The sequence below is a fragment of the Myiozetetes cayanensis genome, unplaced genomic scaffold, assembly GCF_022539395.1.
Source record: "Myiozetetes cayanensis isolate MyiCay16 unplaced genomic scaffold, myiCay2020 scf9, whole genome shotgun sequence".
In the NCBI taxonomy this organism is placed as follows: Eukaryota; Metazoa; Chordata; class Aves; order Passeriformes; family Tyrannidae; genus Myiozetetes; species Myiozetetes cayanensis.
Window position 1 is genome coordinate 9,814,285 of NW_026088185.1, and position 21,848 is coordinate 9,836,132.

A 21,848-nucleotide genomic window follows, 5' to 3' on the forward strand; every position below is an offset into this window, starting at 1 on the left:
TGAAAAGGCCTGTGTGAGGCTGCTTTCTTATTCCAGTAATCAAAGAGCCTTGTTAGCAGCATTCTTCTCAAGGTCTCTGAGCTGGAAATATGCTAAGGGTGTGCTTGAATAAACAAAAGTTATGATGCAATTTTTTTAAATTACAAATCATAGGTATCTGCAGTATTTCTGTGTTTCAGAAACATCTTAAGTTGTGAATAACAAAATTTTTTTAGTAACAGCTTTAAGGTAATATGAACATCACTGAAAAGATATGCACCACAAATAAAAAGGAAAGTGTCATGCCAAACAAGATACAATCACAGGAATTACATGTTTTTACAAAACTGTTTGCCAGGGTTCAATAAAATAGTACAGCTGTGTTGTCCATGTCAAGGAGACTTTTACTTAAAAGTTATTTAAACAACAACTAAAGTCTCTAGAGCAGAAAGGAATGCTTTCAAATCTCAGTAGCTTATTTTACACCTGAAATCTAGGTACTTAATGCAAAGCTACCGTGACAGTCTGTATCAGTTTGTTATTACTAACAAATCCATGAATTTAGATTGAAATTAAAGTAATAAGCTCTTTGCCAATTCAAAGATTTCATTAAAAAAATGAATGAAGAGACTAAAATTTAGGGGAAGACCAACATAATTGGCAAAACAGAAGGAAAAACGTTACTCTGCTAAACGTTTCAGCTTCAGCCCCAGTTACCTATTTATCCCACACTAAAATGACCTCATCATATTGAAATTTCCTGGTGGAGAAGTAAAACATTCACTGTTACTTAAAGAGCACATTTAGATACTAAGTTTGTTCAGATTTTAAACACAGAAATCCTGGTGTAAACGGCTACACATCAGTTACTCTTTGTTTACTTCCAGTATGTTTAATGCTTAATCAAAGGTTTCCTATTACAACAAATAAAAGTGGAACGACAAAACACACCATTTTATTTGTATAAACCAAAGCTGCTCATCACCTCACAACTGGGTGACAGAATTGTAAACTGTGAGTATAATGCTTCCTATTTTTAATTGAAACCACATCTCAAAGATTCATCAGTTCCTCAGACAATGTTTTTACAGAACTGGTTTGTTCTGTGCCTCTTGACAGAACCCAGTCTTAACCATTCTAACTTGTGACAGGTAGTGATGGTGCCTCTTAAGAGACTCTTATAGTTAGAAACAACATTATGTCTTACCAAGGGAAGAATTCTCATATCAGGAGTTCATGTTTTTATTATATAGTGTTAAAAATGTAGGAGAGCATTATTTTTGTTTTTTTAAGCACTGACTTCATGTTCCATATTTTTACAATATTGGTATCAAAATTGGTTCCAAAACATTCTTTCAGAAATGCATTAGGAAGGAAAGTACAGACTACAAAGTCAGGCATGAGAGCAGAGGGTCTGAAAGCTAAAAGCTGAAGATGCTTTGTACACAGAAGGTGGCTAAAGGACAATCTTCTCCATTCATACCCTCTTCTAAATTCTGCCAGTGGAATTTTTCAAGACACCAGCAAGGAAGACTACACAGAACACTGAAGAGAAAAAAGCTGAAGCTCCAGTTAAGTAAATGAGAAAATAAATTACAGTGTTCAAGAACTAGACGGGAATTGAGACAAAAAAATAAACCAGGACTTGAATTGTGCATGTTGAAAGCAGTTCTTTCAGGCATGGAAGTACTAATTACCAGGGGACACAGGGAGAAGGAAGTTAGGCTGGAGATAAGCAAAAGTTTGGAGAAGAACAAAAAAAGGAAAAGCGTATTTTAGAAACACTAAACAGAGGAAAACACACATGATAGTTACAAAGTAACTAGAAAGTAAAAGAGACAATTGTCAAATATAAATGAAGCTAGAGACTCAGAGAAGCATTTATATAGGACAAAGAAGCAGCTAGGTATCACTGCCTTTTAACAGTATATAAAGTCTGTAAAGTTTGCTGCTAGACAGGAGTGAAAATACTCATAGCTTAAGACTGCTTAAAACTATCACAGGAAAGCCACGTTGAATAGAGAAAGGTGGAACAGCTACTGAAATCCAGAAATAACCACCACGGGATGTCAAAAAGATGCAGCAAAGAAGAGCCCATCAACAATTTCTGCTTTGCTGGCACAGCAGGATTTACGGCAGCACCGTGCAGCTGCAGCAGCTGCTGCAACACCGACCGAGCAGAGTGTGGTGATGGAGTTACTGAACCCTCAGAAAGCACTTGATACAACCTCTGTTATGGGAGCTTCCCTCAGAAGGGACAAGGAGGTGAGGAGGTTCAGCTGCAGAGTTTTAAATCCTGTCTCACATTTTCATGCAACAACAGCCTTCACCCCTTTAACCTGCAGATTACAGTATCCCTCGTATAGCTTGACACTTGTTTCTTTTCAAAGTGTGAAAGTTGACATTTTGGAGGTCAAAATACTTTTCTTGTGTGCAACAGATACAGGATTTCAATCAGAACATTTATGACTTCCTAAAGACTCCAAAGAAAATACTTCCAACATAGCAACTTCATCCACCTGAGACTCTTAGCACAAAATAAGTCTTTATGCTTTTCTTCATGGTTTAACTCAAGAGACAATGGCTGAGAAAACAACTTGAGTTCTGCAAAAGCCCTCCACAAACTTGAAGTGGTAACTAGTGAAGCCCTGTTCTGCCATGTTTCTCCCCTACTGAGAAGTCTAGTTTCTTTCTGTATCTTACCATTATGTGAAGTACTAGTTTTTTTATATTAATACCATAAATGTGTTACTCACCTCTGGTGTCTGGACAGCAGAACTCCACATCACAGGTCTCTGAAGAAAAATTACTTGCTTTGTAGCAAGATTTCCTTCACTAAAAATTAAAGAAAATAGTTTCAATGTTTTATTGGCAATAGCTGTCCCTAACACATTCATACCTTTTAAAGTCAGCTTCAAGGTGTGTGTATGTAAGTCCATGAGTAAGAACAGAACAGAATATGAAGTATTAACCAGTTTATTATTTCCTGAACAGTCCAGTAAACATATTAAAAAAAATAGAAGCATAGAGCTGGGTCAAGGTGATGCACATAAAAATATGGACACACCAATAGCATGCATTACTATGACTGGAGTTATTTAACATGTACACTCTCAAAAGTTTAAGTACCAGAGTTAGCTACTTTTAATCTAAGTCTGCACCTTTATGTCTGAAGCAAAGCTCCCTGAGTCTTTCTTTGAGCCTAATCTTCACTGTCAAATACAGCAACATATTACTACCCAGCAATGCCACAACAACCAGGCCCAATCTCAGTAGATCCACAGCTTCAACAAACACAGCAATACTTTGTGGCAAGAAACTTGGGAATTACCATTCTTTACTGCTAAATAAAAGTTGTTTTCTGGTTGTAACATGACACCTAACTGGCACTGAGGTTTAAGCTTGCTGCCTCCCCACCTATGGATGAAAGGACCTGGCTCAGTTTAAAAAAGCTCTACATCTACAACAAGATAAACGACTAGAGAATACTTTATTAAGATAAATAAAGGAAAAAGAAAAGAGCAACTTCAGTCCTGGAACTTTTACAGATTTTAATACTGTTATGGTACACATGTAAAAACAGCACAGGTACTTTTTTTTTTCCCAAAAAAGGAAATACTTGTAGAACAATAAACATGACGAGGTGAAGTTTTTCCTCAAGACCTAATCAGATATTGCTGATATGATGTTTCAGAAGAATTACACTCTTAATAGTGATAGACACATTAAACCTTGCAGAATATGTATTTTCATAACCTTTCCATCAGAAATACAGGTCACCACATTGATAGCATAGGTACTACAAAGCTCAACTCTGTCAATGAACAAGTGCAAGAATTTCAAGACCAGGACTCCAGAGTAAGAGTTTAAAAAATTCCAGTGCTCTTCTAAGTATCAGATACTGCATTTTAGAAGCTCTTCTCTCCCCAACTCCTGCTTCTGGGCAGTATTCAGTAAGAATTTTATGCATGTAAAGCAAAAACATTGTAATACTTTAGTAAAAGAGTAACTTCAGATTTAAGAGTGCACTAAAGACAAGTAGCAAAAGAGAAACACCAAAGAAATGTAGTGAGTTCATCTGAAATATTTATGATTCTACCATTTCTATCAATCAAATCAGTATTATTATATATAACATTACAGAAAGAACTACTAAAACAATGCAAGTTCTTACTTCAGTATGTCACAAGGTTAACAATCACATACCGAGTTCAGGTAGCTGATGCATGTTTCATGACAGGGCTAGGACTGACAATTTATTTAACATTAGAGAGTTGCTCTTAGAAAAATCAGGGATTAAAACCATTCCTGTGAGCTCAGGAAGAGTTCCCAGCATAGATTGCTACTCAGTACACAGATGCTCAGATCAATAGCTGGTGATGATGGGTTTGTGACTGTTTGGCCCCTCCCAATCTTCCTTTCAGTCCAGCTGAACTCAGGTCATGGCATACCTTTGCATGTCTTCCTTGGATGAGGATAGACACTTAAACTCCAGCTAGTGGGGAAAACAAGAATGCAGGAGAACAAATTCATTCATTTCCTTAAACTACCAAGGTTTCCTGCTCCAGGAGTCTCTACCTCACTATTTGCACTCAGTAAAAGAAAACGTGTTAAGATTTTTATGTCATTACAAGTGAATCCACAACCCTGCAACCTTATTCTACTTGGCTAGGTATTCCTCCCTGCCTCAGTTATGTCTGCTTTGATAATATCAACTGGGAAATCTCTTTTCTAAGTGAGAAGCCTGAGCACAGTCCCTGGCATGGGTAAGAGCCTACGGCTTATTTTGTAACAGTGTCTGCATTCCTTCAGAGACCAGAAAAAAAACCCCAAACATTAAGCTACAGCTTGTACAAATTCCCCTGGAACAGAAAAAGGACACGATGGTGAGTAGACAATAAGTAAATTAACAGTTTTCTAAGTCTGCCCTTATTAAGATGCCACACACGACAAAGCTGCTATGAGCTCAATTCACAAAGAACTCAGTGACAGCGGGATTTCCGCAGAATTTAAATGAGAAAAAGCGCTTAGAGCAAGGGAAGCTCCGTGGCTTCCCTCACTTTTCCACAGTCCCTCTTTGCCTCGTAAGTCAGGGCATTTTGAAAACACTGATGAAGTAGTGAGCCACGATAAATTAATAACCCAAGTCAGTGTTTGTGCACTGCACTGCTCACAGTCCGCCTTGCCTGTTTTCAGGGACTGCAGTAATCAGTGGAGGGAAATAAAGGTCACTGCAGAGTCAGGCTGTGGAGCTTTTTCCTCTCTCAAGAGCGATGAAGAGCAACAGAGACTCTTTTGTTGAAACTTCAGCAATTTGCTTGTCTGCTCACGCTGGATGGGCAAAGAAATTTGTCCTCTTACATGTCTGTATTTCAGTCCCCAAAAGCAAACATCAAGCTGGAAGCTCAGTAGTACTCCAGTGTCTCTGATTTTTACAGATCCATTTTTTTTATGAACACGTTTACAAAGCAGTTCAAACAGAGGTTAAAGTTTTCTACAAATGCACAAAAGGAGTAAGAAATTTGTTTCATCTGTCCAGTTTTGGGGTTTTTTTTTTGCATTCCTCAAAATAAAGCTTTGCACTCCTTTGGAGCCACACACCACCTAGACTTTCAGTCATGAGACTGACACCAGCATGGGATACTAAGTTTAAAGGATCCATTTCATGGAACATTTGAAAAACCTTAGAAATAACTCTAATTTTCAACCCCTAACATATATGAAATTTTACAAACTCCTATAATATCATAATAAAAACTGCACGAGCCCTCAATTTACCTGCAGAGTATCCCCTAGATACCACTAGATTTAACTCCTAAAGGAGTATTCATTTTATTCTTGCTATTTATGTGAACTTGGCATAATTACTATCAAATTCTTGTCTTGAAGTCATTTACCAATGAAGTAAGACTTGCATACAATACAGGGGGCTCTTTACATCACTAATATTACAGTTGGATCTGCTATTCTTTATGTTCTGCTTTTTTTTGGTCTAAAAGTTTCTTTATTGACTGCTGGCACAGTTTAAATACCCAAGACATGGATGGATACAACTAATGATGCATCATATGCATTTTTTTTTCATGCTCTGCTTTCTCATATCCCCAGAGTAAAAAGAGAATCACTGTCAGGAGAGGGCAACTTGCACTCCATCTCTAGTGTGCTGACCAAAAAACCAACCCCAGACCCACAGTGCTTACTTTTCACACAACACTGCACAAAATGGCCACTGTGCACGTTTCAAGAATGACATTTACACTCTTTGTAACAGCAAAAAGAGCTTTTCAAGGCAATGTCTCCTGCATCCAACACCATTTAGCCATTGAGGTAGGAGTTGAAGGACTAACCAGGTGTACAGATGCTGCCCCTGCCCAAGACAGGACAGTGATCTGTGACATTCAGCTATCACAGCTTAATGCTTTGGGCATTTTATTTTATATTTATTTTTATTATTTATTTATTTTTCATTTATTTTATGTCTGGGAAAAATTAAAATCTTTAAACAACAAAACCACACAGGAACAGACATGACAGCCTAGTGTGTTTTTAAAACTGTTTCAAATCCTAACAATGCAAAAGCCTGGAAAGGAACACATCAGTGCATGGCAATCCTGTCACAGCCCAGCTGGTCACACTCTTGGTCTGCAGACAAGCAGGGGGCACAAAGTCTAGGAAGAGATCATGGAAGACTTAAAGTGATGGAAAGTTTTGCAATAAGTAAGGGGGAAGCAGAACAGAGCAAAGTACTGCAGTGAATAAAAATTAGGATAATGAAGATTTTATCTAAATCCTGTGCACAAATTCTTTTCTAAAAATAAATATGAAAACATAAATTTGTCAGATGATCCCAAAATGTTGCTTATTTTATTTTTTTAGTGTGTCTGAAGTCTGTTAGTATTCAGGCTGGGTTTTGAGGACCGAGTTCCAAGCCTGGCAAAAAACCCCAGCTGTTGAGCAGCATAAAGCATCCTTCTTTATTGAGCCATTTAACTTGCATTCCTAGGATAACCCACCACCACCACTGTAATGGCATCTTTCACATCAGACACCCAGTAGCCATCCAGGAATCTCTTATCCTCTTTAAATGCCAACATCAATGCCTAAAAATAGTAGTTATCCATTGCTACTTAGCCCATTAGGACAGGAAGAGGTTAATTTTCTGACTCATGAATTCTCAATTCCTAATTAGGAATTCTTCTTCATGGGCCTTTTCACTTTTTTTTTTAAAGAAAATTGAATAGCTGTATATGAGATATACTACAGGAACACAAAACATGATTCATCCTACTTCTTCCAAGATGAACTCACAAGCCACAGGAGGATAACAACTATGAGACACTTCATGCAGACTCCTACCCAACCATTTAGGCCAGAAAACAAGTGCATTTTATTAGTCTGAAATATTCTAGTGTGGATACAAAATGAATTCAGCTTCAGATTTGGCCAGGATATAACCCCCTTTGGCATGAACACTGCTATGAACAGGCTGGTTGTTTCACATCTAGGATACAACACTACTTGACAAATCTATCTCACTGGTTGGTACATTTTCTTACTGGTTCAAATACTAACAGCTCCAACCTAATCAATCAGTTAGCCCTTTTTCCTGTTTTTTTTCTTTTAGCACTTGGCTTTTTTGCATGGGCCCTGCCTTTGCTCTGCAATCTGTGAGGTCCAAAGCAGCACCATTTTTCCTGCTGCAGGCACAGACTGACATTCCGAGTGGCTGAGCAGCAGCTGCTCGGGACATTCCTGACCCTGCTCATCCAAACCCTGCAGGAATGGGTTTAGTTACACTGCTTGTGGGACACAAGACTTTGTGGGTTAAAAAGTCCCTCATTCTGTGACTCACAGCACACCACAACTACTAAAATCTCCCTCCCCTTGTCCACTGACATCCTTCAAAGATTAGATCCAGATTGTGAAGACTTATTCTCCAGCTCTAAGATTTGGCCAAAAATTTCAGCTGATTACAAGAGCCAGGCTCAGTAGTTCACATACTCTTCCAAGTCACCATGTTCAAAGCTAATACACTTCAACTGCAAAATTACTGAAGATACTACAGGAGAACCATTTTGCTTTGTATTCTGGAAACTGCTTCTTCCAGGAGAAAACAAAACATACATAGATCCTTACTAAAAAAGACCAAAAATTACCACAGAACATGCCATATTGTTTTACCACTACTTCTGTCTTTGCATTTAACCAGTTGGTTAAAATCAACTATTAAAAAAACCCAAACAACACAGCCAAAAAACCCCAACACCTATTTCCTGACCAGAAGAGCCACCTCCTCCATGCACGAGTTGATTTAATTCTGTCAAATCACTTGACCAAAACTCCCACTTTCCTGCAGGAGTTTTCTAAGAACCTTTCATTCACATCTTTGTCATGCTCTCTTGATTTAACACAGTGAGGTCTGGGATCCAAAGATTACTCAAGTCATCCACTCTTGTCACAATTGTTAGTGAGCCCTAAGCTGTGCCTCAGCACATTTGTTTGTTTTCAAACCTTGGCAATCTTCATCTAATGGGAGAAGAACTTAAAAAAAATGAGAGAGAAGAAAGGCACTAAGAATCCTTAATCCACTGCTTCATTTGCCATTTTTTTAACTTGATACTGTGTTGAAAAGCACAGTACTTTTTTTTTGGGGGGGGCTTAAAAAAGAAGTCTAGAACTTTATGAGGGATCCAGGTGGGCTATTTAGCTCTTCTTAAAGAGTAGACAGAGTCACCTCAATCATCTAAATAAGTACAACAACCAGAAAACTGAAATCCAGTAGTTTGGTACAATATTTGAAGTGAACCATAATGCCTATATCAAAAGAAGAGAAACAACCCAATAACTTGCTGAATTACCACATTGCCCCCCCTAATGTGCAATAAATACTGCATGACTGTCTTGTGACATGACTTCTTCCATCACCTCAAGTAGTCATTCACCAAGGTTCTAAAATTAGTGAAACATTTCAACATTTGTTTAAACTTGAAGTGCATGAGCTACCCCATTGCTGGGGACTGGGGTATGCGGGAAAAAGTTGTCTAAATAAAATCTTTTAATGTTTAGATTTTTACAATGCATTTGAAGTTCAGAATTAGAGCTCACTGGAACCAGTAGACCTAAAACATCACAGTAAAGACTCAACCATAACGCTACTTACATCTTATGTTTTATATGCATTTAACATCAGCATTTTCCCTCCTTTTACATTTAAGGATGCCAGTAATTACTCAGTAATTCTGAGACATGCACAACAAATATGCTGCAGTCTATGGTGTGGGTACCTGTCATGTCGTACGATGGGTGTGGGCAGGACACAGGTCAGGAGCCATCCAAACTCAGCCAGCGTGTGCAATAAAGGTCCGTAATCTGTTTTAATTTCACACCCCTACATTAATAATTATAAAAAGTAGTAAAGAGACTCTGTACAGATTTTATTTGCATTTCTACACAACTACAACTCTTCTCTCACTTTTAGGGGGACAATCCTTTGAGATGATAATCCATTGTTTGGTGGAGACTCTCTATTTCAAACTGAAAACAATCTGAAAGGTCACAACTAAAAAAACTGAGGATAACAATTTTTTAACATTAGGTATGAGCCCTGATTCAGAAGCACATCTCATTTGTCCAGCTTGTCACCTGGCTAAATTAGTGCCAAAACTTTCAACACCATACTAGGTGTCCATTATGTATTTGTTTTTACTTTACATATCAAGAAGAAGCATATCACCCAGTACTAAAATTAAGATTTTGGTGAGGGTTTTTGTTTGTTTGTTTGGTTTTTAACATACAAGCTTTATAATGATTCTTTTCCATTGGTAAACATACTTATCATTAGATATTTCAAAAGTAAGCCCTTAATATGCTCCAACAATGCCTAATTTCAGATGTCATTGATAAAACAATCCTATAACATTAACATATTTTAAAAGTTATTTTATTGCTGTAGCCTACTACAGTTATCAGGAAAACCCAAGCCTTTCATATTTAGCAGTAACATTTAAAAAAAATATACATCTGAAACCCATACTCAAATAATTATCATTTTTCTCCTGTTTCTAGTTCTAGCTATCTTCTTCCCTTTCTTATTTAAAAATACTGAAGTATTCACACTATCAGTGTGACCTGCACTTGCCGGAATTCTATCTAAAATTGGTCTGAAGCACACACAAAAAACCCAAAACGTTCTCTTTGGTGGTTGTATTTGCTGGTATGATCATTTGTAAATGGCAGGCCAGAACCCCTCCAGCGTATTTCTTTTACGTACATTTACCAACAGCCACAGACCTGACTTCATTTTTATGATTCAAGGCTTGAGTTTAGCCCATGCAGGTGGTTTCAGGAAACCATCCTGAACATTTATCTAATACTGGGACAAGCACCCTAAGCTAAAAACAAGAAAAATAAAAGTAGGAAATAGCATTGCTAAATAATCACCAATTTACCTCAATGACTGTCCATTGTTCAACAACTATTGCATCATTTCCTTTCCTGCTGGAACCTGGAACCCCAGCACCTTCTTCTTCATAGATAAATAATCCTTCTAAAGATTTGGGCAAATAGTCCCCTGTGAACATAAACAGAAACAAAGTTCTAGGTTGATATACTACCAAGAAGTATATTAGGGATGTCTCCCCCCTCTCACTGAACAGTCCTCTAAAATAAAATTACAGGACTTAGCAAACTTAAATTTGTGGTTATTTCTGCATCTAATTACAACTTGGAGTATGCAAGTCAGTTTAATATTCAAATGCCTTTTTTTCTATACAAATTGAACTCTGAACAATTTAATTTTCTCAGAAGCATTAACCCCTTCCATGCTCCCATCAGAATTCCAGTTTCCTGTATTCAACACATTTCCTGCAGAGGATGGGCACAAACGCTCTTTACTCGACCTCAGTATCATCTGCCTGACAACAACTGTGGCTTCTGCTGTGGTGAGAGGGAACGGAGAGAAGTGAACCACGAAGTGCAAAGCCAAAGCACTGCTGCTTGAAAACATAAATGGCCACAGGAAGAGCCTGAAACACAAGTAATTGTAGGAAGATTCCTGATGGGAAGGAAGTTTCCGAGCCCAGCTCCCTGACTCACACGTCAAAGCCCCAGAGCATCCGGTTGGCCCAAACTAAAGCTGGGCATCAAATATTGGTCCATTTTCTGGTTTTGCTTCTCCCAAGAGCCCTCAGGAAGCCTTTTGTGGAAACACACCTTAACAGTTGACTAACTTAAAATTAAACTGAACTTATACGTTAAAATTATACAACCCTCAAAATACTGGATTTAAATCCCCTCCCATATCAGATGAGATACGTTACTGCCCTGCTATTAAAGATGGGGTAGTTCTTCATACAGAGAGGAGCAGACAGATCTTCTCTATGTGAGGAATGGGAAGACTGCAAAACTCGCTGGACAACAGCTGCAAAGATTAATGTCAACAGCTGCCAAAACCAGCCCTCAGTGAACTGTAACAGATCTCCAGAGGGTTCTTTTCCAGCTCTAAAAAAAACTGTATTGAAAACTAGGAGTCCAAATTCTCACCTCTCCTCCCCCCAAGGAAATTTTCTTCTTCCACAGACTTTAATAAATATAAGTAATAGTTTCAGAGCAAAAAAGATGACTATTACAAACTGCATCATTAGACTCTTTATGTGCACAAAATATGCAGTTTGAGAGGGACTAGCTGCCAAATTCCATCTGAGGTAAATCTATGTCAATGAGCTTATGTGCCTCTGACAGCCACTAAGTTTACTTTATTGCAGAGCTACAGAAATGCAGCGATTCACACTCCAAATTACAGAGAGCACTGCAAATTGAAGAGTTGCCCTTGTTGTCAGGGTTTTGGTTTTGAAGAACTCACATCATTTAGCTTTTAAAGATTATGTTTTACTTTTTTTCATTTAAGCTCTACCTTGCAAAGGAGATGGTAAATGCATATTTTAAATCCGAATTAACAGAAAGAAGCGTAAGATGCAGTAAATACAACAACTACTCCAAGTCCTAGTAATTCTGCCTTCCTGATATAATCTATGTAAGAGGCAGACAAAGTGACTTAAGAAAGCAACTTTAATAATTAATTATCTAATGTTCTAGATAATCAGCTTGAGCACTGCAAAAACTGTTCAAGGGCACTGAAACCTTTTTAACCCATGTTTTACAGGACTTTGCTCCACTGCAGCCCTTTATTTTGCCTGCTTACACTGAACTGCCATAATTAATTATACAGGAACACTGACAACTTCCAACTTAGTACAAGCAAGACATGTACATATTCAACCAAAGTATCACCTTGGAGAAGTATAAAGTCTAGGTTTATTTTAATAAATGTTGTTTGATAGCAGTTAATAGTTTCAGAATTTATTAATCAGGTCAGTTTCCCTTGATCTGTACCCTTAACACCAGGGTACTACTATTTTCTCCTGGTTTTTTCCAAGCAATTGCACAACAGTGGCTTCCTACTATTTTTTGTAAACTTAATTTCTGGCTTTCCAATAAAATCAGTTAAAATCGAAATGGAATCTCTTAATTATGTATTTTACCAGCAACACTTTTACAGTTCTAGATACTCTGGTCAGTGAGTGGTCACCAGTGGTACAGCACTGACCCACAGCTCTGCCCAAAGGCAGGATTTTGGGCTCAGCACGGTGTGCAGGGGCCTGGGCCAGCAGTGGCACTGCTGACATCAGGCTTGTGTCTGTTAATCAGGAGGGTGAAGGTTTGGAACTCTCAAAGAGCTGGTAGGACCTCTCCAGAATAAAAATGGGTTTCACACTGAAACTGGACAAATGAAGTAGCTCTGGAAATCCTGTGGTCTATCATTTGAATTGCTCTATTACATCAGTATGATTGTCAATTGAGCTGGCAGATTGCTGCAGAAGAGCACAGGAAGCAGGAGGGACCAGGGCAGACCTCTGCCCCAGCTGTGTGAACAAGTCCTGGAGGATCCGCCTACAGTTGAGTGGAAGGACAGAAATGGGTTTCTCTGCTCCCTATGAGTGTCCACGTCTGACAAAACCAGCAAATTTTAATGCAGTTTGGTGGTTTGGAAAGAATTTTTAAGCCCAGCAGAGAGCTGAAGAAAGCCAGCAACATGGAAAGTCTGACTTGGGTTTAATGGTACAGTAAGGTTAATGAGAACTCAAGGTGCTCTTCTGTCTCCTTAGAAATATTTGGAGTGCAGCACAGTATCCACGGAGCAGCAGAACAGGAACATCACAGAAATGTCCACCCAATGATCTCCCTCCTGTCTTAACTTTTCTTTCCAAAAAAACAAAACCAAACTATAGTTTATTTTGTTTTATCACTGCTCTGGTTTCCTGCTTTGGAAATCCTCAATTTGATAAAACAAAACAAATTTCAAATACCTAAATCTCTAATGGCAGAAAACAAATTATTCCCTTTTTAGGTATCAGACTCTACAAAGTTACAATATACTATCTGAACACATTTACATATTGACCTCCATACCAAGAAACAAAACATGAACTTATTTTTTTTTTTTCCAAGATATGTAGTTCTACATAAACAAGTAAAAGCTTCATTATATCTTGGGACTGTACTCACCTTTAGAAGTTTCCCAGTGTACAAAAGAATCAACTAAGGACAATCCTTGTTTATAATAAAATGTAGTTAATTCTAGCCAGTCTGCTTCCAGAGTACTCACAACTGGCCCCTTCCTTGTTACTTTCATAGACAAAACACCTTCATGATAGGTCCAGCAGGTGGAATCCTCATCAAAAACATTGAAGACTGTATACAGCTTGTCTGACAAAAGAGAAGGAAGAAAAATTAAACTCTCAAAGACAGTGTTCCAAAATGAATAATATTACTAATCTCTTATTTCAGTGCCATTTTCTAATTCTAAGCTTTAATAACTGCTTCCTGATGTGTCTGTACTCTGCTGAAGACTTAAACACACTCAGAACAAGGTGTGAGGGCAAGTATGCTTTGGGATACAAGGAAAATGTGAACTTCCTACACTTGGGCTGCCACTGGACCCCTCAGGTAGTTGGGTTTTGCGTAAAGAAAATATACAAGAGCCAAGAAGATCTCAGTGGAAACAGGCTTCCTTTCTGCCACTCATGAAACTTCTGGCTACAAATATTTGAAATTACAATAACCAATGACAATTTTCTATCTTTGTAAACCTAAGGAATGTCTTCTACAGTATTGATTTTTACTCATTATCTTCTGAAGTTATTTAAGTACTGGTATTAGTTGCCTACTGCAGTTTCTCAGTAGTTCCTGGTGAACATGCAAGTTAAGCAAACAAAACCTTCATCTCCTCAAATTCATTTGATGTGTAGGTTATTAATACACTGCTGTCACTAAAGCATTCAAACCAACATTCAAAGATTAAAATTTACAGATCCACAGCATTTCAGGAAATCACTGGTACAAGTTATCAAGTCCTAGCTATATAAACCTGTTCCACAAATACACCTGTGTTTCACTGCTGTGGAGAAATAACACAAAGCAGTTGGCCAAAAATGTTCTCAGATGGTCTAATATTGCTGAGTGGCCTAAATCAATAAACACCAACCTCTAAACACAGAAATATTCACACTGTCAAAACAAAGGAACTTGGCTTAGATGACCCCACATTAGAAGCTGGGCTCTCTGGGCTCCAGAAACAGAGGAGATTTCCATTGTAGGCTTTGCAGTGCAAGTGATCTGAATCAATACCCTGGAAGAAACCCTCTGTTCTGAGCAGTGTTACCACACCCACTGCAAGTGACATCAGGTGCCTGGAACAAGGTGAATTCAGAACAAGATTCTGAACTTTCAGGAAGAATGACTCTCCTTTCTATACCATTTTATCCTCTCCACAGGTGGTTATATTAGTATAAATGCATTCGTCCTGACAACCCTTAATTTCCTTTCCCACATACTGAAGTGAGGTCACTTATTCTTCCAAAAAAAGAAAATTGTTTCCCAATACAATTTATTCAGTTGCTCATGTCTACCAGAAGTTTGCCTCTGCAAGCAATATATTAGTCAAAATTGGATAAAATAAATTAAGTAATGTAATAATAAAAATTCACATTATGACCCTGAAATCTTGGACACAGTTTGCCTCTTTTGAGCAGAGCTCAATGGAACTGGCATACTGACACAGCAGTACATACATACACACTTGTAAGACTTCCCTTTCAAAATTCACATTAGTATTTGTTTAAAATGATTACATACAACATATACCGAGAAAGGTTAAGTTTCCAGAAGTTCTGCCTCATGAGCTCCAGTGACTTTGCTGTTTGACTGGGAGAGAGAGAAGCCTGGCATATCCCCTCTAAAGCTTTTCAAAAAAGTTTCCTGGGAGCACTGCATGTAGGGGATGCACTGGTTGCTAATCCACCTACTCACACCCATCTGCACAAACACTATTCCTGAACAGAACCAGTTTTCTGCTTTTCCCTTGTGGGACTTGTATTCTGCCACAGATACCAAACCCACTGTTTCAAGCTGTAAGGAAAGAGTTAAGCTTTACAAGATTATTGCTATAAAGGTTCACTTGTAGAACTGCTTTTACTGAAGTGCTAAGACTAAGAAGGACATGGATCATCTCAGAGCATAGAATCATTATTCTGACAGATTACAAACTGGGGAGGCTGCTTTACTTTTAACAGCAAAATGAAAAGGTTGCTTTTGAGAGCAATTAAAACATGTCTGGTCCATCAGGGAAGAACCTATTATGTCAAAATGCAGCCTGACATGAAAGTTTTCATGCTGCCTGCTTTCCACACAATACTGTCTTGTGTTAGTTCTCATGCTTCAGATTACACTTCTTCCTGTCCACTTTCTCCTCTTAGCAGCCTGTAGGACTCTACCCTTCAGTATCAAAAGTTAATGTGTCAGGCAATCTCTCACACAGAACCACACTGAGCATCTCAGACTCTTCTCCAACTAAGTTGCCTACCTCTGCACCAACACTTTTCAATTCTACTTTCTCTTCCTGTACTTCTAATGCTCACTTTTCTCTAGTAAATTCATTTTGTAGCAATTATCGCCTTTGATTTCATGGTCAATGCATTAATTTAGGTGATCCCTTTTCAGGGTGCTTCTTGAAGGCACGTTAACCAGAAAGAATCCATTATGAACGGATTTGTCTGCTGCACATGATGTGAGCTGGCTAGAAGCATGTAAAACCACAGCTCTGGCTGCAAGGGGCTCTCTCTGTTGGCAGCTTTGAAACAGGCACAACTGGGATCACAACATATTCTTGGAAATGTTTATGGTTTAATATTAAGTGAAAAAACCATGCATTTAGGAAAAGGTTTTATAACGATTGCATCCTTCTAAGAGAGAAGATTTTTACTGCCACATATTTGTTACACACATACCAAGCAAACAAGCTACCTGCTTGCATCACATTTCAAGTCAGAATTACACTGCAGGCGATTCTGGGGGGCAGTTGTTTGTGGGTTTGCCTTTTTCTTCAAATTACAATCTAGAATTTTGATAGTACATTTTTAATGTTCTGTATGAAAACTGAAGTATCATTTTAATACATTACCACAGCTCACATGCATAAAGCAGAAGGTAAGTATTTCTTTTGCTTTTTTAACTGGCTACTTTTTTAGAAATACAGATGCATTTACATATGCATATATAGAGGCATCATCCAAAGCCAGTATTTGGTAGAACAGCACACGTTCTGTTTTTTTCCAACACTTTAACAGCTCAATAGAATACCTTATTTCTGCAATAAACAAGCAACATTAATTACCATCTCCTTTCCGTGGTTTAGAAGGGCTGACTTCTTTTCCAAACTGGAAGTCTGAATCCTCCAATAGTCTGCTTTCTCCTTGCATTTCCTCCTCTATCCCACTCTCAGAGGAATGACCACTCAGTGTCCCCTCATTCCAGTTTTTGTAGTTTTCATCAAAGTTTTCTCTCCTGTGTTCCCTGTTTCTTCTGCCCAGTGTTGCTTCCAGCTCTGCACTTCCATCTGCGCTTGTTCCATTGCAGGCTTTGGGCTGAGGAAAATGTTGTGTTACAAATCCCACAAACTTCTTTCCTCTTTTAGCAGCTTCGTTAACCTATAATACAACAGAAATTTAGCTGCAGAGTCATTTTAGAATTGCATGGAACTTCTTAAAACTTCGATATGCATCTTCTGTTTAACTGAACTGCTGAGGACAGGAAGACATAAAAGGGTATTATAGAAGGGTGGCTTGTCTTTGGCACTGCCTGTGCTTCAAAGTAAGTGGAAGTTTTCCAGCATCTGTCTGGAGTCAGGCCAAGAAAGGTGGCCAATACTGGTACTGACTTGAGGGCATACAAAATCCTTCACTTAGAACAAACCCAAAGTATTTTATTTACTGTGTCACAGAGATAAGCAGTATAATGGAGCAATAAATAGCATTGTTTCTTTAAACATGTGATACAGTCATACTAAAAATACTGACCTCCAATACTACAGAAATATCTCTTTGTCATGTGCCGTGATTCATCACCCCCCAGTTCCCTTGGAGGCTACTCAACTTCATTATTACTGAGAATAGTGAAGGAGCAGAGAAAGGAGGGAGCCAGAAGCAAATAATCCTCTTAACTCCTTCAGCCAGTGGTGTGTCTTTTTCTCTGCACTGAAGTCTCAATCTACAACTAACATGTGTGCCACCTGTGAGATGTGTCTGTTGGGGTTGTTGTTTGTCCTGGGATAAGGAGTGCTGCCATTTAGGAAGATGATCCCACTGCCATCTTAAGCTACAAGCTCCCTGTGACAGAAAGTTTTCCCAGTTAATCCAAAAGCCCCAATCCAGAAAGAAGAAATCACTTGAGAAGTAGTGGATTATCAAGTGAAGGCAGAGAGGGAACCATCTTGATCCATTTAACTCATGTAAACTGTTAATCACCAGAGTGAACAACCATCCAACAGCTGATGGTACAACAATCCCTTTTCAGTACCACAACAGACTCAAGTGTTACTGCCCACTACCACTGTGTATGTACAGCAATGATACAATCACTGATTGGATTGTGCTGCTGCTTCACAATCAAAATCATTTTAAATTTAACAGGCAACACAGAGAAGAATAGGTGATATGATAATTTTTTCCCTGAAATGCCATAAAGTCTTATTGATCCTTAAAAAATAGTAGTAATTTTTTCCTGGATTAATGGCTCTGTGTTTTTAAAACACTGAACACTTTAAAATCAAATTATTCTCACTATACTACTTCTGTACCAAATATGCTTCCAAGACTGCATCACTGCTCATTTCAAGTGTGTTTTTCCTTTTAATCTTTGGTACACTACACCACCAGCCTGGCAATAGGCATAGAAGTGTGTGTAATGGAATCACACTAAAACTGAAATGCCTGCCAAAGTCAAAACAAGCCATCTAGAAAATTTAAGCAACTTTGATAATTTCAAAGATGATTAAAGATCTTCAATATGCTTTTTCCTCCACTTCTTTCCTTGGCAACTCCTGTAAAAGATATCACTAACTCTTGTAATAACAATAGTTTCCTGTTTCAGCAAGTCTTCAGTTTTGCAGAGGAAGTTAAACACAAAAAGAACCAGAACTAGAACTTGCATTCCAGTGGAACTTCAGTTTACTTTAACTATGCAATGTTTTCAAAAGCTGTGCCAAATAAATACTTAATACAGTTACTGCACATGTTAAGAGTTCTGTTATAGAATGAAAAAACCGTTTTTAGATACTTTACTCAGAACAACATGAAATTTCAGACATCACACAAGCATTTTACAAAGAGGGATCGAGTTTGGGCTTGATTCTGCTTTTAGTGCTGTAACCAGCCAGTCTCCCAAAGCTTTACAGCAATCAACACCAAGCCCTATGTTAGAAACATTAACTAGTGAAGAAAAAGAACTCTTTTCACTTGGAGAAAAGCTTTGTAGTTTCTCTGAAATAAATGCAAAACTGAAAACACATCAACCACTACATATAACTTTCATGTATGATAGCAACAAAAATATGAAGGGAAGTTGGAAAAAGCCTCCATTACCTTTTCTAACAGTTCTTTCACTACCTCATTTGTCAGTGTTTCATACATTAAAGGACATTCTTCAATCAGCAGCCTGGGGTGCCTTTGTCCTCTGGGTGCTGCATGCTTCTGGCTAGAACACAGAAAGAAAGCAGTCTTTGTCAGGAGTTTGCTGCTAACTTGGGCAAGTGCTTGCATATAGAATTCTTTTCTTTTGAAACAGTTATGAAACCCTGACAATGCTTCTTCATACTTTTTAGAACTCAGTGGGTTTTGGTGTCTTGTTCTGTTTCTTATGCAAAGTGACAGGTATTATGTGTTACAGTGCCATGGTAAGAATATTAATATTTAACAGGAATTTCCTCTGAAGGTCACTCATAGCCATCTTTTGGAAATTGAGCTTTACTGATAAACAGCTCTGCTATTGTAACAAATGCAAAAGTCTCTGATAATACAAAAAATACAAATTTAAACTATAAGTTTAGTAAGCACAAAATAGGTTTGGTTTAGTAGAAAATACTATGAATAGAAATGGTCCTTTTACACTCAACATGCTGCTGCTGAGTTTTTAGTAACTAAAGCAGAGTTGCAGTTGTTGTAAGAAACAGTGCAGACAAATACTAAAAATACAATGCACAAACAATTACTGAGAGCTACAGTGTCTGAATCTCTCAGATTTAAGGAGGTAACAAGCTCTAACTTCCATTTCAAGTTATAGAATAATACTCATCATGTTTTATCTAAAGTCAGTTGGATTATTACCCAGGCAGTAATATTTAGTGTACATCAATAATATGATTTTATTTGATGCTTCCTTCACATAACCATTTGAATTAGGAAAACATCAGTGAGACAGGCTGAAATATAAAAAGTTCTTTTCCAGACAGTAGTCAGAGAAGGTGCATTTGCCTATAGCAAAACCAACAGAAGTACACATGGCACCTGCATAGCAAACTGTGAAGCTACAGCAAAGAGTCTCACATGGAGGTTACAAGGTGTCACCACTCACCTACTCAAAGGCCTAAAGGTTCAAACCACAATTTGGTAAGGATGCCACACCCAGGATGGATAAGGTAAGTCGTGGGAGCTGCTGCTGGTAGTGTCAGCTCTTCGAAGCCTCAATCTAGAGCAAACATTCTGCTTTCCTACCTAAGCTTTTGTCCACCTTGTTTGCAGATGAACTTACAAAGGTTAAGTGGCAGGAGCAGCAAATACCCTGGCTGGACAATGCTTGTTTAAGCAAGGGGTTTGAGAAGTTACCTCAAAAGAACATGTTTTACAGAAGCATTACTGGGGTGGCATGGGGCACCTTCCAATTTACACCCTTCCAGTCCTCCAAATAAATGAAAGAACCCTTCACATGAGGACTCAGAAATGACAGGGAAGCACAACAACTTTTAATGCAGTAAAACCTTGCTTTTCTAGTTTTTCAAAATAAGAACAAAAGCTTTTATTCTGTACATTCAAATAATCTAATGGTAACATTTTTGTTCTTTGTGATTACATGGTGATTTTAAGGCAGTGAAAAGGGAAGTAATAAAGAAGACCATGGATCTGGAGCAAACTCTTGCATCTCCATCAGTGTCAAAATCAGCTTCTGTAAGACCTCTGATCACAGAATGTTTATCTCCTTAATAAGAAAAAACCCAAACTCTCTGACAAGCTGTTTCACAAATTAAACACACATCGTTTTCCCTGAGAAAAGTGAAAACAAAAGTTTTGAAATGAAGATAAAGCAGACAAAGTAATTTAAAGCAGCTTATTACTCTCCTACTGTTTTGGTTAATCTTTTATTCGCTTCAGGTTCTAAGACAGATGATATCACACTTTATATTTTTGTTTGGGACATTTACTATGGTAAAGTAAACATTAGCCTGTTGTGTGTTTAGCATTGATTAAAAAACATTATTAACTTGCTCACCTTTCTAAACCAGAAACAGTTAACTTGATTCTCTGAGGCACTCATTTCAAACTGATAATAAGCTATGCAAGTTGAGCAATCCACTCAGAAATGGTTTAAGCAGTGGATCAGTGTATTCAAATTACTTCACCGTTACCTTGATTTTAATCGAGAAAGCACCACTCGATACATGTGACTTGCAGGGAAACTCCTTCTACGTCCAATTGGCAGCATAATGGGATGAACAGCTCCCACAACATATCCTTTGCTGTAGTATTCTTCCACCTGAGATGCTATATCCAGCACAGAACTGATCTTGATAACTTCTGGATTTGACGAAGCTAAAAGCATTGAAAGCAGAAGAGAGGCATGTGATCCTGTGTACATCCATATACATTTTAGCTGAGTTTTACGTAAACCACACAAAACCCATCCCAAGGCATTTACTACAAAGCTACAGTTCTGTTTATGCAAGAAAAAGCAGATTCAAAGATGACTCAATAGTATTCAGCCACTTGAAGTCACTATTTTTACAACTTTGTATGATCTATTTTTAACGCACTTGGCAACATTTTCTGTTTGATCTAGGTTTGCCAAGCTGATTTAAGAGCTGAGTTAACATCTAAACACACAATAGGGCTGAACTTAACAAAGCAACTATTTTGTCCAGCCAAAGCCTTAAACATACTGATGCACTACCCTTCAACCCTAGCTTTGAGCTAAACTCAAAGTATGTTCCTATGTAACACATCTAAGCCTGCAACAGCTGATTTTCTTAATTTTTTTTCTCCTCAGAAGTCATCTGTGGAGTGTAGGTTGCTATTTTTACACAGTGCCAATTCCTTTTTCCAACAAACCTAAGTACACATCACCTAAGTAAGCTTGTGGTGTCTTATTTGTATGGAGGATCCTTGAGTGCCTGCAGGAATTTTCCATCAATGGGCAATACCTCGGTAATACGCAGCTGTTGGGGAAAACTACACACATGAAGGGAAAACTTCTTGGAGAACCTTTTG

General features: G+C 38.1%; 1 protein-coding gene across 2 annotated transcripts in view; it reads right to left on the reverse strand.

Annotated features, from left to right (window-relative positions):
- RFTN2 (raftlin family member 2) overlaps positions 1–21,848 on the reverse strand; it is a 32,015-nt gene that overhangs the window by 6,188 nt on the left and 3,979 nt on the right. For both annotated transcript variants that reach the window (XM_050339335.1, XM_050339336.1), the window contains exons 3-9: positions 20,990–21,173; positions 18,954–19,065; positions 16,709–17,021; positions 13,543–13,743; positions 10,428–10,549; positions 9,264–9,367; positions 2,736–2,814 (exon numbers count right to left, since the gene is read on the reverse strand). In XM_050339335.1, coding sequence (XP_050195292.1) covers positions 2,736–2,814; positions 9,264–9,367; positions 10,428–10,549; positions 13,543–13,743; positions 16,709–17,021; positions 18,954–19,065; positions 20,990–21,173 — 1,115 coding nt within the window. The remainder of the gene's footprint in view (positions 1–2,735; positions 2,815–9,263; positions 9,368–10,427; positions 10,550–13,542; positions 13,744–16,708; positions 17,022–18,953; positions 19,066–20,989; positions 21,174–21,848) is intronic.